This window comes from Phocoena phocoena, chromosome 3 (assembly GCF_963924675.1).
Source record: "Phocoena phocoena chromosome 3, mPhoPho1.1, whole genome shotgun sequence".
Lineage (NCBI taxonomy): Eukaryota > Metazoa > Chordata > Mammalia > Artiodactyla > Phocoenidae > Phocoena > Phocoena phocoena.
In genome coordinates, this window is record NC_089221.1 from 159738879 (window position 1) to 159761179 (window position 22301).

The window sequence follows — 22301 nt, forward strand, 5'->3', positions numbered from 1 at the left end:
TAAACATAAGAATTACCATATGACCCAATAATTTTACTCCTAGGTAAATGCCCAAAAGAATTGAAAATAGGTACTCAGATACTTGTTCACGAATGTTCCTAGAAGCACAATTCGTAATAGTCAGAAGGTAGAAACAACTCAAATGTCTATTATTGGATAACTGGATAAATAAATGTCGTAGTATATATATACAATGGAATAGTCAGCCATATAAAGGAATGAAGTATTGATATAGGCTACAACATGGAGGAACCTCAAAAACATTATGCTTAGTGAAGAAGCCAGACTGAAAATGTCATGTGTAGGTTTCCTTTATATGAAACCACCAGAATTGATAAATCCAGAGACAGAAGGCAGATCAGTGGTTGTCAGGAGACTGGAGAGGAGGAGTGGGAAGTGACTATTGATGGGTGAGGAGTTTCCTTTAAGGGTGAGGGAAATGTCTTGGAACCAGTTACAGGTGATGGTTGCACAACTTTGTGAGTGTACCAAATGCCATGGCATTGTCTGCTTTAAAATGGTTAATGGCCCATTTTGTTACTTGAATTTTACCTCTTAGGAAAAAAAAACCCCAAACCGTTGAGCTTAGAAACCACTTTTTCAGTAGTGCCAAGTATTTATTATCTCACTTAATTCTGATAACCAACTCTGTGAGAATGGATAGATTGCCCCCTACCCCACCATATTCATATTGTCCCCCAAACTGAATTCCTATTTCATATATATATATAAAAAGTATATGCTCAACCACAGTGTTTTTGAGAGGAGGTACATACCAACTAAGCCTCATAGGCCTCACAGTGTCCTTATACAAGATAAAGGAAGTGGCCCAATGCTAAAAGGCTCTTCTACTGTTAGTGCTAAAATTCTACTTCAACTCTACTGTGTCTATCACCACCAGCTGCACTTCTGGTGAGCAAGGATCACTTCCAGCAGAAGTGATTTCTTTATGGTCCAAAGTCCAAGTGAAGAGGATTTACTAATACTGATTACGTACTCTTGAATGAGCACTTTGCTCATTACATTGTACTGTTTCCCCTTTAGCAACTGTAGTATTTCATAAAAACCCAAAGAAATCACATAGGCCCACCATATTACCCAAAGTTGAAACTAGGTTGCCGTTCCTAAGATTTTTTTGCTTGCCAGTAGCAGAGATTGCCAAATTCTCTAAACCTGTTTTCAAGTAATAAAGGTGCTCTATGGAAAGTTCACGGCCATTGGTGTCTCATGGACATGTGTATTGACCTCGGTAGTCCCACATCTTTAATGCGGGGCCCTAAAAGTTACTTAACGTCCCTCTCAGGTTTCTCCCCTACAGATGGGAAATAACCGATATTAGTTTGCAGTGAGGAAGCTTGCAACTTATTCCTGTCACCTCAGGAATATTAGGGCACCCCTTTGTGCAGCCTGAGTAATGACTCCCCATCTTGGGGAATGAGGAAGGGCCTGGTTTAACCTAAGTTTAGGAATAAAATGATTCATGTCATTTCACACGGGGTGGGGGGGCGAGGGTGGTAGTGAAAGAACTTAATTGAAATTCAGATTCAATGGCAAGACTTGTATTAGTTTTACAAGAAAAGCAAGGGAATTCCCTGGTGGTCCAGTGGTTAAGACTCTGCACTTCCACCCCTGAGGGCGCAGGTTCAATCCCTGGTTGGGCAACAGAGATCCCGCGTGGTGTGGCCAAAAAGGAAAAAAAAAAAAAAAAAGCAGTTTCATAGTTTTGTTATCCTTTTTCAGGCTACTGATGGTCAGTGCCACCATTCTGGCCTCAAGAGAACAAGCTTCAAAGGGCATGCATAACCTGTGACTAAGCCACATCTGTGCAGTAAAAGGAACGATGTTTAGAAAAGATTCATAGGCACCGGTTTCTTCTTACTAAGCAGTTTATTTGTTTTTAGTTCTAACATTGACTTTTTCATAAATATTCATCTCACATCTCCAATAAGGCTCCTTGAGAGCAGTGCCCATATCTAATTTTTATCATGAATTAGCAGCTGGTACACAACAGATGCTCATCAAGTATTCTGCTACCTCTTTCCTAACAATTTCCCACTGGCCAATGCTTCCCCAAATGTGACAGATCAAAGGTTTATAGGAAAACAGACCCAGCGGTATCATTTCAAAAGGAAGGTATCTTTCAATTCTTTTGATTATATGAAAGTATAACTGTTGCTTACTACCCTTTAACACATGCTGGCTTTTCTTTCTTACAGATTCAGAAACTTCCAAAGCAACAGTATTTATCTAAAATAAAATGTTTATTCATTTTCCACTGATAGTATCTATGTATGGCAATTTATACTGGTTTTCCATTCATGAGACATCAAATTTTCTTTTCAAATATATTTAAGTAGAAGTAACTCAATTTAAAGAAAAACAAAACCGAAAAAACCCTGAAGTAATGCAGAGGTGGAACACAAATGAGGTAAAACATTGTAAAGGTGATTCACCAAGGACTGAAGATTGGGAAACAATGCCCTAGGCAAAGTGTTCCCGTTCTTGAGGGGTAAGTAGGTATGCTTCTAATGGTGCAGGTGTGTCCGATTCATCAGGCCTTTGAGAGTTCAGTGATGTGACAGGATCAACATCACATGTTAACAAGATTCTGCTATATCTTGTGAAGGAGGACCACATACCATACAGTGTACCACAAAAGCAGAGATCAAAAACTGAAGCCAAAACAAATTCATGAAACTTAAAAAAAAATCCTTTATAAAGCAAGATATATCCTAGTATTGAACTGCTCCCAGACCAAAAAATAATACGGGGCGGGGGGGGGCGGGGGTGTTGGTGGTTGTGGTGGTGCATTCAGCCACTGGCTGTATTTAACAAGCAAAGTGTCACCAAAATCTACTTATCCAACTTTTATTATTCCAACTACAGTGTAAAGAGAGATGTCACAGCCACTTGTGGGAATGTACAACTTCTGCAGCCTTCAAACCAAGGCAGAAAGCCACGCAACTCTTAAGACAAGCCCGTGAGGTACACTTTTCTGAAGGAAATGGCTGGGTCTCTTCACCAAAATAGTATTCCAGCATCATATACCCTAGTACTGCTTATAAACCAAAGAAGAAAGAACAATGCATTATATAACACATCCCCTGAAACAGGGAAAGGAGGATCATTCTGTGGGAATAGCATCTTTGGACTCTGCATCAGTTTGTTCCACTTCGGCTTCTGCAGCAGCTTGGACAGGAGCAGTGACTGTCAAGGTGCCTTCTGACTCTGCTGCCAGGGTTTCCACTTCACCTCCAGCCTCAGCAGCTTCACCTCCAGCCTCAGCAGCTTCACCTCCAGCCTCAGCAGCTTCACCTCCAGCCTCTGCTTCAGTGTTGCCCTTCTCAGGTGCCATTCCACAGGGTGCCTCCGCTTCCAGCTGCTCTCCAGGGTGGGGACCACTAATGGTCTCAGCTGTGTCCGTAGGGCCTGCCCCTTCCACCAGCATTTCACTACTTTCCGGGATAGGTGCTCCTTCCCCATCTACTGCCCTCACTGCTGCCGTAATCACCTCAGCTAAGACCTCGGCAGCTACCTCCTCCGGCGTCTCTTCCTTATCCTCACCTCCTAAATTGTCATCTCCTTCTATTTCTGGATCAACGGCTTCACTGGTGAAAGGATCTTCACCCTGGCCAAGAAGAGGAAACACAGGTTAGTGCAGTCTAAAGAACTGTCCAAATGAGAGACTGAGGCTCAGGTTGCTGGGAGTTAATCTTTTTATAATGGGCAGAGTCAACGAGAGAAACCTTTTAAATCACACCAGGTGAGTCAATCCTACAGCTGCTCAGAGCCCACAGACTCAGAAAAGACACCTCAGAAAAGCTTCACCAGTACTATTTTGCACTTATTATTCAAGCATGTGAGGAAAGGTTTAAAAGACCTAGGCTTTCTTAACCCAATTAAAGAAAAAAAAAAAAAAAGCCTCATTTTAACAGGAAGTTAAGGCTCTTTCGTAAGTTTCGATTAAGCACTCAGCCCAGGCATGAAGGTTATCCCCATTTTACAGAGAAGTATATGAGACTTAAAGATCGTTAACTTGCCAGGTCACACAGCCATTAAACATCGGTCAGGATTCAATCCAAGTGTACCTCTCTCAGAAGCTGAATTTCTCACGAGCATATGCTAAAACTATGTCTAGTTTAGAAAAAGTAAACTAAACATTATCACTAGCAGATTAGAAAACGTGTTTTAAAATACGCTGTTTAGAGTTCCCCCCGATGGCCTAGTGGATAGGATTCTGGGCTTTCACTGCCATGGCCCAGGGTTCAATCCCTGGTTGGGGAACTGAGATCCCGCAAGCCGCAAGGTGGGACCCAAAACAAAAACAAAGACACTTATTAGAAGCTTGAGTCTCCAGCTGACTCCAGGAACTTTAAGTCTGTTTAAGCCACAAAGTAAACACTGATCAGTTATGGTTCTTAAACCGGTTATTTAGATTCTATCCCTTTATGGTTGAAATGAACTGTCAAACACTGAAGCAGTTAATAACTGAGAGGAGGGCAAACACATCCTAGTCAGGTTATGCTGAATCTTAACTCCCAGCCCTAAACGCTGAAGTCATGGGGCTGAGCACTTAGCAAAATATGCTTCCCAAGGAGGAACCAGAGACTCTTCCAACCAGACTCCTCGCTAGGGTACCCTCTTTGGGATTCTTTTATTACTCTGCTCCTGTTACTCCGTAGTATGGCACCACTGGCTCTTCCCTCCCCCTCGTTCCCCACCTCATTGTTGGTTGTCTCTGCCTGCAAAACCTTGTTTTAGCTTCTACCTGGACAATTATCATTTACTTTGGTTTGTTTTGAAGCATCTCACCAGCGTTTTGCTTGGTATTTTATGGAAAGTCAGGGTTTCTCATGGTGAGAGTCAGCACCATCACACAGATTAATCAAGTAGGACCAAACTCCAGAGTGCCCAGGCAAGCAGTGAGTCTCAGGAAGTGCGCAGTTGTGGAATCCCAAGCCCGATACATTCCAACATCTCTCAATTCTTCAAAAGACTCAGAAATGCCAAATACTGCACTCTGGATATAATTCCAAACCCACAGAGTTAGTTCATCCTCCATCTCAAAAGCTCTTCCCACCTACTGGACTCCTGAGCACAAACCTTGAGGTATTTTTCCAGCATCTTCACAATATGTCTGTTGTTCAAAACACTCTTAGCCACATGGAGACTTGTTTTCTTGAACTGTTCAGCAGCCAGCTACAAAGGGAATCAAACATGGGCTTTTACAAATGGCGTGCATAGAGAAGCATGAGAACAAATCAGCCTGGTTACACTCAGCTGCTCTGAGAGTAGTCCTATGCAGAGAGACAACTAACATCTTTCTGCACTATGGTAAGTCCCCAAATGCTAGGCTCCAATAATGAAAGCAAGAAGGCACTGGAGAGGCACCGGAACTGAGATTGTGAAATAGTTTAGAAAAGTCTGATAATCTCGAAAGACAAAAGCACAGGCACATGACTGATGTATACTACGTGCACAAGCAAGGATGAAATAAGAACATTTACAGATCAGAAGCTATGGGGACTCAGTAGGGGAAAAGGGCAAGCTGCTTCTTCAGTTTTTTGAGTTTTATTGACTTTACAAGTAAATTCTAGAGCAAAAGTCTGAACGCTGCAACCATTTGACTGTTCTAGAGCTTGACACATTCATAGGATAATCCCATATTCGAACAGTGGTTTTCGGCTGATCTTTAATAATACCAGGAGACGGGTGGGCAGGTAGCTCCAATTTGGTAGTCAGGGTAAACCAACGATAGACAGAGATGCTCAACCAGGGCTTGGCGAGCTACAGCCCGCAGACCAAACGTGGCCACACCCATTCCTTTACTTATGGCCTGTGGCTGCTTTTGCCCATCAGCAGCGGACTTGAGGCGTTAGGCAGGCGTTAGGCAGAGACCTGATGGCCTTCAAAGCTGAAAATATTTACAATTTGACCCTTTAAAAAAAAAAAAATTGCCAACGCCTTGAGCTAAACATTTAGCCTCAGGCCCCATCAGCTAGTAAGGATCAAACCAGTCCTTAGTCCTGGGTCCCCTAGGCCATTCTGCTCTGAGTGGCCCTCAGCCTCAGCTTATAAGAAATCCAGTTTTTCGGCAACTGGGGAATTTACCCGTGTGGTTTACAAAGAACATTCTCAACCCAGGAGATCTGCAGCTACTGGATTTAGTCAATCTTAAGCAACACATTTTTCTCACGTTTTAATAGAAACTGGGGTGCATTTTACAACCACCTGATGAAATGATGGACTTGATGGTATGTGGCAAAAGCCCCTAAAGATGTTAGCTTCCCCATAAGAGACAGAAAGTTCGGAACCCCTCCCACTAGCAGCCAGGACTGCCTGCCCCAGCCAGCATCAGGGGGGCACTCACCCGGCGGTTGTGATTGTGGTCGACAGAGTGCAGGTGCCGCTGGAGGAGCTGGGGCTGCGCAGGGATGAGCATGTCACAAGCCAGGCAGTGAGCAGCCTCTATTTTCTTGAAGAAGTGCTCCTGGCCAATCCCTGTTGACAAAGCCCAAGTCTTGTGGGATCGGGGACAGCATGCAAGTGATGCTTTCTTCCCACCTACTCCCCATCAAGGCCCACATTTTCTCCCTGTAGCCCCTCTCTAAGGATTCAGTTAGGACAGACTCTCAGACGGGCATCACCTGCCCTCCAGAAGGGGTATGGAGACAGACAAATGGCCTCTACACCTGGCAACTTTATACTTAACTTTTCTCATTCTTCTGGTCCTTTCTCTTCATACAAAGGAGAAAAAAACATCAGAGTGCTTAATGTCACTCCAATAAGCTGCCTGTGGAGGTGTCATCTACATTAGGCCACACCTGAAGGCTTCTTTCCCCTGCTAAGTGCCCCTCCCACTTGTCTTCATGTCACATGCTCAACCACCCCGAGCTGGGCTCTGTGATTTGGAATAGCACACACCCCAGGATCACAACTCACCTTTGAAAGGATCTGGTTTTGGTTTTGCGGTTTCCTTCTCCATCAGTTCCTGACGCCGCTTCTCAATTTTCTTATTCCTGTTTACAATGTATTCCTAGAGAGGTTGTGAGATGGCACCAAAGGAAATGAGGAGAGGGTGACACATGTGGATATTTTCCAACTGCACCAGAGGCAGCCCCCCAAGGGTGATTGCCAAGCCCATGGGGGGCAGTGACAGCCTTATCTCAGCTGCTCCAAGGAAGGGAAGACAGCTATCAGAGCAGCTCCATGGGCAGAATTAGTGGGAACTACAATGACGGGAGCTCTCAGTTGTCCCTCTGACTTCGGGACTTGTACACTGCTATTCTGGAAAACGAAATCTTGACCAAGTTTAGGCCTCTTATTTCCCTTCCCTTCTCTGTGAGGGATCTGACACTTGCAGGATCACTGGGAAATGCCGTGATGGAGGCCAAGCGTGATTTACCTGGAGGAACTCCACCGTCTTGTCAGGCAATTTGGTACTTATAAACCGCAGTGTCTCTTTGTGAAATTTGCTTTGCAGATGCTTCTGGATTTCTTCATCTTCGAAGCTACGAAACTTGCACACGGAACAGGCAAACTGAATCCTGGAGAAGGAAGACAAAAAGAAAAGCGGTGATGCACAGATAACCAAATCATCTCTGCTTAGAACTGAAATGGAAATGGGAAAGCAATTTCTGAATTAAGTCTTCTGACTTGTCACAGGGTGTCAGAGCAGCAGTTACCCCAAGTTTCCCCACCTTAAGAATGAGAGTACAACCTTGCAAGTATTTCAGGAAAATGATTCACGTAGCACTTTACTACCTTACCACTCTTTTTGGTCCAAAGGCTCACAAGAGAACAGCCAAAGGTGGAGACTTTTCAGAACTGTGAGCTCCCTAAGTCTCCAGCCCACTGCTCTGGGGGCCTAGTACCTAACTTCAAAGCTTCTCAGATGTCTCCTTCTACAGCCACTCAGAAGATACAAAGCAACCCCATTTAATACAACAGAGGAACTCCCGAAGACCTCACACAGTTCAAAACTCACATATCCTAAGATCAATTCTCCAATGGGACTCAACGTAAAGACATCACAATCAAGTTCTATGAAGGAAAACTGAGGCTTCTTGTGTGCTTTCAAAATCTCACCAAATGCATGCATGCTGTACGGCAAGGGGAGAGCACGCTACAGACCCTCAAACCCCCACAGTGGGGTGCTGCTTCCCTCAGCTCTGCTCCACTTGGGGTGTAATAGCACAGGCCCTGGGGCACTCAGGAGTCCTCCCCTGCCAACTTAGAGATCTGCTGGCCCCCAACGCCTGCCTTCTGATCTCTGGACAAGTGCCACAAGACACTCTTGCCTTTGCAGATACCCCCGAAAGAGGAGTGAAGAGGGAAGTCTCCCAGGCCCTATGTGCAGGACTATCAGGAAGCTACCAAGGAAATACAGGGTTCCTACTTCCCTGCTGCAACTTTACCTCCCCCATGACAATTTCTCCAAGTTTCTTTGAGGATCTTCAGTCACTAGGGCAGTCTAAAGATTCCTTTATAAAAAAGTCATCTCGGTTCCCATGTGGCATGAAAACAGATCTAATATAGCTGTCATTTTATTCATCTGTTTAAAAACAAGGATTTCAATGAATTCTGTGTAACACTTGGAACTCCTACTTTTCAGTTCCTGGCTTTCCAGCCTCTACTGTTAGCTCTTCCGCTAAGCATTTCTTTGCACAGGGAAACCACTACCCCCATTTAAGCCTCAAGGGCCAGGGTTCCCTTCCAAGTCATCAAGAGAACCTGTGCATGGAGACATAGCCACCTGTGGTCATGGGCCTCATCAACCACGCACTCACGTGGCCACCTGTGAGTGGAAGGAAGACACGGGGAGAGGCGCATGGTGTGGTCACAGCACACAGCCCTTTGGGGTTTGCACTTTTGCATTTTTTTCTATTTAGAGACAAAATCTTGAAGGTAGCAACTATACATATGTAATCGTCATGTCAAACTCCACAGGTGGTTTGGATTTATTTGGACAAGGGACCCAAAGCACCTTCTTGGCAGGTATGCTGAATGAACTTCACCTGTCTGGGATGACAGACACAAGCCAAGGGGCAAGGGAACTCCTCACAGCCCTGCAGGAGGGCAATCAAGAGAGCCGCCAGCTGGGAATGTGAGGCCACACAGACCCACCAGCAAGAATAAGATTCAGTGTGTTTCCCAAGTTTTGTCTCCCATCGACCTGACTTGGATTTCCTGACATACACCTGGAGTCAGAAGATCAAACCAGGCCCCCCCCCTGCATTGTGGAGTGATGACAGATGAGCTCAGGGGAGTCTTGACAGTGCTCACCTCCCACCTCGCCTGCCTCCTCACCTGTCAGCTGCTCGGTCTCTCATCCTGTCTCTCCTCCTTTGCTTTTCCCTCCTCTTCTTCACTTCATCATCCTCATCGTCCTTCTCTCCTGCAACAGAAAAGTCCCTTCGAGACACTCTGAGGAGCCTGCAGATGAGCTGAGCACCAGGGCCTTGAATGGGGGCCACAGTTCGGCCACCATACCCCATGCCCTGCCACGGCCTCCACACATGGCGGGGGCAGGACACCCTGAGGTACCAAAGGGCTGTCAAAGGCTCCCAACAGGGGTGGCCTTTGATGAGAACCCTCAGTAGTTCCCAAGGGAGTCACCTCACTCCCCCCATGGTCTGATAAGGCTGGCATGGGCCAGGGACATGGCCCGCCCATCCCACTCACACCATGGCCCACCTGCTCTCTGTGTCCTTCCCTATCTTGCTTTTCTAATCCAGCACCCTACAATTGGGTCTTCTCCCAATGTTACTTAAGGAGAGAGAGAAGCAATTCTTCCCAGATAAAGAGGCAGCAGCTGGAAGGCCTCATAAAATAAAGCAAGCCACTCTCCTGCCCTCCGTCCCACCTCTAGGTGGACCATGACAACTGTCCCATTGGCCTCCTCTGAACTAGGGCCTCAGCAGGTCTGACAATCCCTGGTGGCCCAAACTCTATCTTCCACTCACAAAAACCATCAATCTAGGGCTTTCCCAAGAATATGTGGGAAGCAATCCCAGAAATAAAAATGGGAAGAGACCAACTGGTCCTCCGTCCATCCCGTGGGGCCAGTGTGGGAGCGCCTCTGAGAGCTGTACAGCCCAGAGTCCCAGCGTGAGGCGAGGCCAGGCCAGGTCACCGCGGCTCAGGGCCAGGGCCAGACACTGAAAACAGGTTGGATAAGCATCTGAACTGTAACCCCTACCCCTGATGCCAGTCACGAGACTGTCCCACGAAGATGGCGACCGGCGTGCGCTGCTCAGAAGCCTCTCAAAAGGGCGTGTGGGATATTTGGCAAGAGGTCACTGCCTGAAACTATTACTGCTGTTTAATAGCAAAGTCATCCCGGGTAGGTAGCAGGACCTGCGCGCAATAAACACGTCACCTTTGCTGTAGCATTTACCCCGCTGCATGAGCTGCAAAATGCTCTCTGTGGTCCCATGCTATAAACGTTAACTGCCTCAATCAACAGGGCAGGAGGACCTCAGAGGGTTGGCTGAACCTGAACATATGAGAGAAGGAGCATCTAAGCCAGGGGCCTTCAGAATTTATGGGAGCAGAGTCACACAGGAGGCAGCCTGTGATTCTTAGGGGAAACCAGCTATGGACAGACCCATGGGAACAGGAAAAGAAACAAGTGGCTGCTTCTCCACGTCCCCCCGAAGGGCTTAATACTGCTCTGTTCTTGCTGCTTATTTTGGTCTCTTAGGTTTCCCTCGCTCGAACTGGTGAGATCTGCTGAGCAGTGACTGCTTCTGGAGGATCTGGGCCTGAGTGTCCCGACAGTCCCCCCCCTTCCCGAGCTCCCCACCCAGGCAGGTGTCTGAACTCTGCCCCATGCCGTGCCAGTGTCCCCACCACAGAGGCTGAGAGCATGGCCCTGGCCTGGCAAGCAAGGGAACTGTGGACAGAATGAAGCCCGGGAGAAAACAGTACAGGGACCTGCACTGGCCAAGGGGGGAGCAGAGAAGACAAGCTGGAGGGCGCCTTTTCTTTTCTCTCTTGCATTTCTGAGACTCTCCCTTCCCTACCACTGCGAGCTATTGCAGACACCCAGAGATGAGTTTCCCCCTGCCTCTGCAGCCTGCAATGAGTGAGGCAAACAGACCTGTCTCCAGCAAGTGTTGCTCCAAACACCAAGACAAAGCCTCAGGGTAACTGGCATGGCCAAGGCCCACCTTGCAGGCATGGCCCCTCTTCTGCCCTGAGCCACAAGCCCCTCCACCCAGGCCCTGGGCTCGCTCAGAAACCCAGCCCGCCTGGGCCTTAGGCAGGGCGTGCAAGGTAGCTGGGCAGACACAGGAAAGCTCAAAGAGATGCTGGGTGATGCCTACCTCTCTGCCTCCCGGATTCGAAGAATTCGTCCTCCTAAAAAGGCACAAAGTCAGACTGTGAGGTGGAATTTCTAGAACTCTCCACGACCAGCCCAGCACCCTGCCACCACCTGGTGGTCGCTGTGCCACCAGGAACACGCCCAAAATGTGTCAGGACAAGTTCCAGGGCCATGGGATGGAGCCTGAGTGTCCTCTCACTAGTCCTGGTTGCCTTCTGAGATTCTGTGATGATGACTAACTTGCTTTTTTATTAAAGACAGTCCAGCTTTTAGTTCTTCCTAAAGCTAGAGAACTACCTCTGGCAAGTGAACGGTTCTGCACATGGGAAGACCAAGAGCCCATCCATCAACTGTGTTAAGCGACCTCAATTTGTAGGAAGCTAGTTCCTGTACTCTTTAATGAAAATGGGCTTTATCAAGTTTCCCAGCTACTTGTTTACGTTATTAACAAGCCAGGTATAGATAAAAACGACTCATCTAACTGAAAACTGAAACTGAGGCCATTCCTTAGACATTAAGCTAAAGATTAAATCAGCCATCAGCAGATATGCAGAGATTTTCAGACTCAAGATCTAAGCAACCTAGACATGGAACAAGCAAGACCCTCAGAAAAGTTGAAAATTCACTGTATCCTGCCCCTTCCTCAAACTCGTCTGACCATCAGAAGCACCTGGATGAAGCCTTCATACACCCAGATTTCCAGGCCCTACCCCAGACCTGGATCAGAATTTGCAGGAGGTGGCGAAGGCTTGCTCCCCAGGTGCTTGTGCATGGTCCTGGCTAAGAGCCAGCCTTCAACACCCATCTCCCATGACTGGTTCTGAGAGCTGAATGACAAGGATGCAGCTCAGCACCAGCAGAGCTGGCAGCAAATGAGTCTTCGGTGCTTGTTTGAAAGCCTCAGCCTACACAGCCACTGCAGTTACCACGTGTATAGCTAGGCACATCACTGCGAGGACACAGGTATGGCTGGGGAGAGGGCTGGGAAGGTCTTCAAGAAAAGAAGGATTGTTGCAAGTGGAAAACTCTTAGAAACCTAGCTGCAAATCTGATTATTAAATCTACTCATGAGGGCTTCCCTGGTGGCGCAGCGGTTGAGAGTCCGCCTGCCGATGCAGGGGACACGGGTTGGTGCCCCGGTCCGGGAGGATCCCACATGCCGCGGAGCGGCTGGGCCCGTGAGCCATGGCCGCTGAGCCTGCGCGTCTGGAGCCTGTGCTCCGCAACGGGAGAGGCCACAGCAGTGAGAAGCCCGCGTACCGCAAAAAAAAAAAAAAAATCTACTCGTGAGGTAGAGTTGAATCTACCACAGCAGCTGTTTCTGCCTCTTTGTAAGGAAGACACTAAAGTAAGGAAAAAATCCCACACTAGAGACACTGGAGGTTGATGAGTAAAGGCGAACTTACACCCCTGAATTCTTCATCTCCTGACCGGAAGTCACCAGCTCCATCATCTACCAAACACAAAGGAATAGGTAAAGTCAGCACCTCGGCAGCTGGCCCACTCCCTGTTTTCACCTCCCAAACTCACTGTCCAGAGTGACTGCGCTTGTCCTGACTACAGTGGGGATTTTGAGAGTGCAGGTGACACACACAGCCCTTGAGTTCCTGTGTGTCCCCTGTCCAGACAAGCAGGCAGAACACCAAGCATGCAACTGACTCATACACAGCGGGGCCTACTGGCCCCAGGGCATACCGTTTTCAGAAAAATCTCCTTCACTGTCAGCCCGGGCTTGTTTGGTGTCTGGCTCATCGTAAATCTGCAACTGCTTCCGTTTCCTGCCCAAGCTATCTGGGCCGCAGCGATCGAACTCTCTCCGCCTAGGCTACAGACAAAAGCATATTCCAATGCGTTGCTTACTCGGACGGTTAACAAACCCCAGAGAAATGAAGAACAAAGAGGTTGTAAGATCAGAGAACAAGGACAGAAAAGGTCTTTTCAGAAAGCAAAGAAATACAACATGGTTGGACGCCCCCACCCCAACCAAAACACAAAAATTTTATGCTGAGTGAAAGAACCCAGACACAAAAGGCCAAGTATTATATGACTGCATTCATATGAAACGTCCAGAAAAAAACAAATCTACGGAGACAGAAAGTACATTAGTGGCTGCCAGGGGCTGGGGGAGAGAACGGGGAATGACTGCTAATAACAGAGGTTTCTTTCTGGGATGACGGAAACGCTCCAAAATTACGTGGTGGTGAAGGATGCACAATTCTGTACGTTTTTACTAAAAGTTGAAGTGCATTTTAAAATATGAGTGAATCTTACAGACAAAGCTATTTAAAAGGAAAAGCAAATAAGGCAGATGAGAACTTGGCAAGGGCATACCCGATCTCTCATCCGGGTCTGTGACCGGCCACATCCGTAGGGCACAGAGCTGTCATAACCACCTGCCCCCTGCATGCCCATCACGCCAAAGTCAGGGGCCATGGACTGGGAGAAGAGGGAAGGTGGAGGCCTGCTGGCGGAGGGGCCTCCCAGGCCCCGCCCACCCACATAGTTCATTTCCGTCCATGGAGCAGAAAGAGGCTCAGAAGAGGCTGCAGGTGGCATGAAGGGGTCGCTGCGCATAAAGGTGCCGGGGTTGCTGCGGTCCTGGAAGCGGCCCTGGCCTCGGCCCCGCATGAAGTCATCGAGGGAGCCCCGCTCACGGCCTGGGTCCCGGCAGTCACTGTACTGACCACCAAAGCCACCGTTGCGGTCAGGCCCCAGGTCAAAGTCATAGTCATAGCTGTAGCTGGGGCGGTAAGGATTGTGCTCGGGCAGGCAAGGCCTGGAATCATAGGACTCGAACGACTGGAAGCGGAAGGAGCTGCAAAGAAAGCACAACCCATCACCACACTGTCCGGGCACCTCAACGCCTCCTGCAAAGCTGACTTCCCTATATTCAGAACAGCAAAGCCACACCACCACGCATCCCTCCTAAATGCTCAGAAAATAAACAGACCAAAATCCCTTTCAAACACTGTTGAAAAGGGGCATGAAGCCCTGGCCACAGGAATGGGGAGAGTCTGCTAGGCGCCTGATACAGAAATAAGGAGTCTGGCACAGTTTAGCTAACAGTCATGCCCTAAGCCCCACCACTCAAGAAACCAGCAAGTCCTATTACATACCTCGGCCCCAACAATGGCTCAATTTATCTATCCTACACTCAGGAGGGAGCTGGGGAAGAGCCCTCCCTGGAAGAGCAGGTGCCCACTCCCGTCTACACAAAGCTGGGCATGCGGGATCCCCCGGGAAGGGCTCAGGTCTATAATCACCTCTCCCGGTCCTGCATGCCCTCCCCACTGCCGCTGCTCCCGCCCCTGCCTCCTTCCTTGGACATCATGTCCAAACGCTGGTTGATCTTGGCAATGAGGGAGTCGGAATTGTCGGTGCACGGCTCTGGGCCATAAGAAGCCATATGCATGGCGGGGCCCCCAGGTGCCAGGCCATCACTGGCCTTGGTGGCCTCCCATGAGGCTGGGCCGTAGCTGTAGGTTGCTCCTGTGGTGACGCTGGTGTTCTGGGCACCATAATAATTGTAGTTTTCATAACCTGACAGAGGGAAGAAAAACAATCAGATCTCAGCAGCCACAAGGCCAGCCCATGGTGGACAAGTCTGGGGAGGAGCACCCACTGCCCACGGAGAAGGAAAAGGGTCATGGGTCCAAGTGCTTCTGGCATTACCCCAACACTGCATAAGTCATCTGCCAAGAGGCAGCAGGAGGAGGGCAGGGGCACGGCCTCAACTCTGAGCAGTGGGTTTTCTATACCAAATCCTAAGACTTGCTTCTCATCCAAAGCGAGAGCCCAGGAGCCAGCAGTTGGGACTACTGACGGACCCACCAAACAGCTGCTGCTCCCAGAATACAACCACAACTCTCCCCACCCCCCATATCCAGCAAGTTCCCCTGGAGGCCTGCCCCCCAGCCCTCCTCAACACCTCAGGCCCAGTCTGTTGAGCCTTCACAACAGCTGTGAGCACATCTAGGAGTGGAGGTGGGGATCCCTGCACCCCAGCCTCTCTAGGTAGCTGATCGGAGGCCCACTCACCCACCCATGGACCCCCAGAAGGGCCTACCTTGCCAACTGGCCACACCAGTTCCATATGCACCTTAGAAGAAACAAAAACATACGAGTTTTGTTTGCAAAACAAAGGCATCTGAGACACATCCCCTGCCCCCACCACAGCCGGGTGCTGAAGAACAGTTATCACCTCATCCACTATGCACAGGCCAGGGCTGAGGGTGGCTATGTCAGTGCTCCAGGAGGCACCCTTGGCTGCCCATTATGGCCAGGAAAGGCTGCAGTCCACTAGCTGTAAAACTCGTTTCCTACAGAGCACTCAGCGGAGCACAGTCAGGGCTTCTCTCCTAAGCAAGCCTGATCTCCTCCATTAGGGCAACAGAAAGGACACAGCAGCCCTTTTCCAGGAAGCTTGTCCAGCGTGGGCCACCAGCCAAGAGGCCGCCCAGGCCAGGTCCCTAGGTAGAGAGCCCTTCTAAAGTGCCAGTTCTCACCAGGAGCCAGAACTAAGGCACTGCCAACAGCACGGGGAGTGCACTGGTGGAAAATCATGTCTCTAACTCAAATGAGCAAGGGGTCGTCATGTGCCTGAATTACACAGACCTTCTCCTGCGAAACTCAGTGATGGGCAGAAAAGTCACCCTGCTCCCAGTGGTGCTAGGGCCAAGCTCCAGGCTCAGAGAACAAAGTAAACCCGTATCCCATCCCCTGGAACAGATGCTGGCAAAAAGAAGAAAACCTCGCCCGCCAAAAAGCACGTTCTGGTACTTCAAACACACTTAGCACCATGATATAGACTCACAAGCAGGGTCAGCAAACGGGCCAAACCTAGTCCATAGCCCAGTTTTTGTAGGGCCTGCAAGCTAAGAATGGGTTTTATGTTTTTAAATGGTCAGGAAAGAAAAAAAAAACAAAATCTAAAGAATACTTCATAACATACGAATTTTGACAAAAGACACATCATTTACACATTTGTCAAAACTCACAGAACTGTTTAACAGAGTTAACGTTAATATAAACTCTAGGCTACAGTTAATAACGATACATCAACATTGGCTTATAAATTGTAACATATAAGGGAACTGTACTGGGGTGAAGGTAGGGGGAGTGTATGGGATTCTATGCACTATCTGCTCAATCCTATAAATCTAAAGCTACTAAAAAATAAAGTCTATTAATTATAAAAACCTTTCGTTATACCCTCGGCTATTTACTTAGAATTAAACAACAAAAGCTGTTAAAAGAAAGACTATTCCGCAACACATGAAAATCATACGATGTGCAAATTCCAGTGTCTTTAAGTAAATATTATCGGCACACAGGCCTACCTACTTGTTTATAAACTGTCTGTGGTGGCTTTTGCACTACAGAGACCACGTAGCCTGCAAAGCGCCCCCAAATTTACTATCCGGCCCTTTACAAAAAAGGTTTCTTGGTCCCAGCTATGCCATGCTGGTGCTGGGGGGTGGGTAGCCCATGCCTCCCTGAAAAGCAGGTCCATCCCACTTACCCTGGGTGTTGGTAGGTCCAGCACTCCATGCCCCATAGCCTGTGAACAGATCTGTGAGTTAGGGTCATATGTGTCATACCAGAGAACAAGTGCTTCTGAGATGCTCTGAGGAACATAAAAGAATCTCCTTGAAGGAGCTCAGTGCCAGCCTTCCAAGAAGGCAGCACAACCACAACAATGTCTCCTTAAAAGTCATCCCACAGCTGGGTGTTGCACTATCACACTCCACCTGCCTGAGGTCAAAGCAGAAAAGAGAGGAGGTGGATGGGCTTCCGGGACAGTTCTGTCCATTGCCCGATGAGGGACCTTGACCTAAGCCTCAACCCGCAGCTGAGGAAGACACAGAACCAGCCACCAGCTAGCTCATCATTAGGACACAGTCCCCCGCCCCCACCCCAAGCAGCCATAAGTATCCCACAACTGAGAACAAACTTCGAAAATCTGGAGACAACAGCTGTGCCTCTCTAGGCCTCGCTTCTGTGTGACTCTGAACCGTCCACTGCTCCGCTGGGCCTTTAAGTCCCAGGGCTTCAGCCTGGCCCTGAGGCATCAGACTGCACTCCTCTCTGTGGTGGCTCCCTCTGCCCCTCCAGACATTCCCATGGTAGCATCTGTCTAGCCCTGCTTCATCTGTGTCCCTGGAGCCTGGCACAGAGCTGGGCACGGGCAACCATTCATACCTGTCAAACGACTTCACCTTTACAAAGCCTCCTCTCTCTCAAATACATCCTTTCTCTCCTACCAGGACAACCCAAACCACTGAGTGCCTACTGTATGCCAACACACGACGGGCACTCAGCACACATTAGTTGTGACGTTCAGAGAATGACATTCAGAGATGTTGTGGGAGCTAAGGCTCAGAGGTTAGGGGACTTGATCCAAAGTCACCCTGCTGAAGGTTACGACCTCCCCACGTCACACAGCTTTCCACATCTGTGCAGCAGAAAGGCAGTGATTCTAACAGCAACTGACCAACTGTGGGGCACTGGTCTAACTAAGGAGCATGTGGTATTCACATAACCTCACAATGACCCTTGAGATAGGTACTACTTACTCCGTCGTACACAGAGACTCCAGAGGATAAGTCACTTGCCCAAGAACATGGAGCTGAGGAGAACAAGGACCTGGACCCAGATCGAGGTGCCTCCTATGGCCAAAGAGTAACTCTTAAGCCTCAACAAATCTTAGGAAATAGCTCTAGATGGAAAAGCTACAGAAGGATTCAGGGAGGCCTCTGCATCTAAACTGAGTCTGAAAAGGTTTTCAGTAAGTAGGAAGATGGGCGTGTGTGTGTGTCTGTGTGTGTGTGTGACCTCTCCAAGCTAAGGGCATGCATAAAGCAGAATTACTACTAGCTGAAAACTCTGGTAGGGAGGCAGGTAAAGAAGAGTGAGATCCAGTCACACTGCAGAAAAGACAGGAGTACCAGGTAGAGCCACAAGCACACCATGCACCTCAGGACCTCTCTGCTTCTCTGCAATTCCTGCTGCTGGCCTCCTGCTAATGCTGCCACCTTTCAAAACATGCGCCTTCGCTGCGGCAGCCATGATCAGATCGCTTGCTTCTCGAACCTCATATACCTGAATAGGGATCTGCGCCGGGTCAAGCCCAACCCTGCATATTCCAACTGTTCCCTGCGGGCAAACGCGGCTTCCAGCATAGAGCAAAGGCCTCCCAGCATAGAGCAAAGGCCTCCCAGCATAGAGCAAAGGCCTCCCAGGCGGCTCAGATTCCAAAGACTGAGAGCAGATCGCCCGAGAAGGTCTGTCCTGCCGCAGGCCCTGAAACCCAAGTGCTTAAGGGCACGTTCCCTCTCACACAGCCCCTCTGGCGTTTCCAGGCCACCACAAAGGACTGCCTTAAGGAAAGCCCCCAATCTGTCACGACCCCAGAGCTCATCGTGTTTCCAAGCTTTGACCAAGATACCCCGCATCTGACCCTTAAATGTGTCGTCCCCGATCTGCACGAGCTAGGTCCGCGGTAGACGCCCAGTGAGGCTAACCACTGCAGAGGCCGCACTAGGCCCCACTGCTCTGCACCGTGGGCCTGGCGGGGTCCATACGGCTTCCGGGACCGGCGTCCCAGGTCACGTGTGCCGCGCGGAGGCCCCAGCCAAGCCCCGCAGGTCCCCGGACAGGCCCGACGGCCCGAAAAGAGGCAGCGGTTCCACCTCGGCCCCCGGCCGAAGACCCCGCGCCCCACAAACTCGCGCCATAGCTCCGCCCCCCGGCGCCGCCATTTTGTGGCGTCTTCCAAAAGGGACAGCAAGCCTGCTAGCGGCGAGGATCCGCAGGGCCCGGCCAACCCCGCCGGGGTTAAGGAAATGAAACTGCCCCAACCGCCTGAGGCGCCCCCCGAAGCCCGCCGCAACGTCGGCACGCCGAAATCTGCCAACTTCCTCAGGCCCTGTCGGCCAATCCGCACGCAGCGCCCCGGGAGCGACGGGGCCGAGATCCAATAAGCTGCGCGCGCGCGCCCCTGTCGCCTCGCCGCAGGGCCGGACTGCGGTAACCGCGCTCGGGTGTAGTCCCCGGCCCGCAGCCCTCTGCGTGGCGGTGGCCCTGCCGCCCGGGCACCACCTGCCGGTCCCACCCCGCACTGAGTTGCCCACACTAACCTCCGTAGCCCTGCTCCATGTCTTCAGCTCGGCCCGCCAGCAGCTCCTTTTTCTAAGCCACCACAGGACGCATGCGCTCAACGCACTTCCCGCCGTCCTCTACTGGTAGACCAGACGCATGTGTCACCCCTTCCACGGGCTACCATTGGCTGGAGTTCACAGCGGGACCGCCCTTACCACCCCAGCTGGCCTTCCGGTTGTTGTGGATCGGTGTTCACAGCACTCTGGGAGTTTTGGTCCGGACCGCGGTGCCTTGCTGCTCGCAGGCGTATCGCTTCTCCTCCCCGCCAGTGCGCAGGCGCAACCCACCCTTCCCAGGCCCCACCCGCAGGCACACACAGCCCAGCGGCTAGGTGCCGACACACGCCCACGGGGACCGCGCCGCACATAGACAAAAGAGGAAGAGGTAAGATGGGAAGAACTTTATTAGACTCGGCTTGCAGCCTCGGCCACGCGGGCCCCGCCCGCCCCGGGCCCGGGTCATGGAGCGCCCCCCCCGCCCTCCTCGTCGTCGTCATCAGCCTCCACGTCCAGGCCCGGGATGCCTCGGATCTGGCGCTCCAGCGCACCGCCCAGTAGGGGCACGGCCGCCTCTTCGTCTTCCTCGGGGGGCGGCGGTGGGGGCGGGGATGCGGCCCCGGGGGCCGGCTCCGGGGGCACTGGGGGCTGCGCCGGCGCGCCCTCTGCACCCTCCGCGACCCCTGCCGCTTCGACCAGCGCCCCCTCATCCAGGGCACCGCCCTCGGCCTCCTCCTGTTCCTTCTCCTCCTCCGGGCTGTCGGTGAAAGGGTTCTCGCCCTGCGGAGAGGGGCGCCATACTGAAGAAAGGGAGGACCCGCGGGGCTGGGGCCGGGACCAGGACCAGGGGCTGGGGCTGGGGCCGGGGCCGGGGCCAGCATGCCAGGGACGTGCAGCTCACCTTCAGATAGCGCTCCAGCTTCTTGCTGATTAGCTTGTTGTTGAGGATGCTGCGAGCCACCATGAGCGAGGACTTCTTAGACTGCTCCATCATGAGCTACGGGCAAGGCAGGCAGGGCTGCAGAGGCTGCCCCCGGTATCCAAAACTCCCCACCCCACCCCGCCGGATCGGGCAGAGACCACTCACACCCGCACACCTCTCCACCTCCACCTCGGGGCCCAGCACCGCCAATGAATACTACCAGACTGCGTAGTTCTGTAAGCACACCCTTGGGTACAAGCGTGGGTCCACTCTACAAGCATGGAGCCACGACCCGATTTGATCTTTGCTCAAATGCTCCATCTTTCCATACCATACTTACTGTATGTAACTGATTACAGACATATGTCTTTACAGCTGTACTGCTGAAATCTGATTTGCTTACTTAAAAATTATAAGCAGCGAACAAATAAAAAAACCTACTAAAAACCAAATGTGCAACACCTAACAAGGGGGCAAATGCCCTAAAATGCATGGAACTCTTTAGGATAAACAGGGAGGATATAAAAGCAGGAATACGAATGTCAAACCGTGTATTTTAATGATATACATCCTTTTAATCCATAGGATTCCCAGGAGGAAGAATTATACCCGCTAATGTAAAGGTTGAAAAGAGACACTTATACTCTGTTGGTGAGAGGCTCAAGTGTTTATTTTCTGGAAAACAGTTTGAGAGAATATATCAAAAGTAAAAATTTCTCAGTAATTCCTTCCCAGCATCTAGCCTAAGTTTAAAATTGGAAACATGCATGCACATTGATTGCAGTAGTGAAAAATTGGAAAGCACCTTAATGTTCTTCAGTGGAGAAGTGGTTAAGTAAATCAAACATTGAAAAGAACACCATGCGGTCCTTAAAGTAGGGCTCAGGGACAGTGTGCACAGCATGTCAGAGCCTTTCCCTCTGGGAGGATTTATACCAAAATGCTACATCATTTTCTCGGTGGTGAGAATGAAGGCAACGCTTACTTCCATCATTAATGCAAGTAATGGTAATGCAAGTATAAAGCCATAAACAGGAAAAACAGGTAAAGCTATTTTTGGAGGGGTGGGGAAGTTGATCTCCAGGACCTCTACTCTACCCTAGCCACTCTATTATCACATTTCAGAAAATCATCTCACTTTCTGTTTCTACTCCCTTTCCCCACCTTCATCTTTTTTTCCTTACATATTTTTCTCTACTACTTGGGGAAAATATTAATAGCCCTCATGCATGCTGAAAATGAAACAAGTTAAAGATACACAAAAGAAAACTGCCTACATATTGTTTTGTCCTTGTGGGGAATAAAAGGGCTAACTGGTTCCAGTCACAGATGTAGTTGTGGGTACTTTAAGGTTTGGCACACTTACAAGGCTGTAGTAGAAATAGATATCCCATGGATATTACACGTTAAACTATGTGTTATCTGCAGAACACCCAGTCTCAATGTGCACACTGCTGACTACAGCTACAGAAGCGTTCCTTTAGATGTGACCCAATTTACTCTGGATAAGAGCAAAAACGGTTCACATTCCATTATTTATAAAGTTACCTGCTGTTTGCTTTCAGTATTTTTGCTACACTCATTATATTTGCATTTAAATGTTTTAGGCAACTTAAGAACGAATGTACAAGATGCAGTAAAAATGAATCGCTTGGGCTTCCCTGGTGGCACAGTGGTTAAGAATACACCTGCCAATGCAGGGGACATGGGTTTGAGCCCTGGTCTGGGAAGATCCCACATGCCGCGGAGCAACTAAGCCCATGCGCCCCAACTACTGAGCCTGTGCTCTAGAGCCCGTGAGCCACAACTACCGAAGCCCATGAGCCTAGAGCCTGTGCTCCACAACAAAAGAAGCCACTGCAATGAGAAGCCCACGCATGGCAACGAAGAGCAG

General features: G+C 49.8%; 2 protein-coding genes across 3 annotated transcripts in view; both read right to left on the reverse strand.

The window, feature by feature from the left end:
* Positions 1 to 3124: 3124 nt before the first annotated feature.
* AKAP8 (A-kinase anchoring protein 8) lies at positions 3125 to 19486 on the reverse strand. Its single transcript, XM_065874440.1, has 15 exons — positions 19468 to 19486; positions 16851 to 16889; positions 15396 to 15428; positions 14593 to 14869; positions 13661 to 14144; positions 13025 to 13154; positions 12736 to 12782; positions 11331 to 11364; positions 9310 to 9397; positions 7406 to 7547; positions 6943 to 7036; positions 6371 to 6501; positions 5104 to 5199; positions 3316 to 3628; positions 3125 to 3267 (listed from the first exon to the last, which is right to left on the reverse strand). The coding sequence occupies exons 1-15, from the start codon at positions 19484 to 19486 to the stop codon at positions 3125 to 3127; spliced, it is 2070 nt and encodes a 689-aa protein (XP_065730512.1).
* Positions 19487 to 19877: 391 nt separating this feature from the next.
* Positions 19878 to 22301, reverse strand: part of AKAP8L (A-kinase anchoring protein 8 like) — a 29795-nt gene continuing 27371 nt past the window's right edge. For both annotated transcript variants that reach the window (XM_065874088.1, XM_065874089.1), the window contains exons 13-14: positions 20387 to 20482; positions 19878 to 20265 (exon numbers count right to left, since the gene is read on the reverse strand). In XM_065874088.1, coding sequence (XP_065730160.1) covers positions 19948 to 20265; positions 20387 to 20482 — 414 coding nt within the window. In that variant the 3' untranslated portion in view covers positions 19878 to 19947. The remainder of the gene's footprint in view (positions 20266 to 20386; positions 20483 to 22301) is intronic.

What these genes read in the sequence shown, in the direction of transcription:
- AKAP8 (XM_065874440.1), bottom strand. An exon ending in TGGTGTGGCCAGTTGGCAAG is followed by an intron (nt 14,870 to 15,395) that starts GTAGGCCCTTCT and finishes TCCCTCTGTCAG; the next exon opens with GTTATGAAAACTACAATTAT. An exon ending in AGACCCGGATGAGAGATCGG is followed by an intron (nt 13,155 to 13,660) that starts GTATGCCCTTGC and finishes TTTTGTCTGTAG; the next exon opens with CCTAGGCGGAGAGAGTTCGA.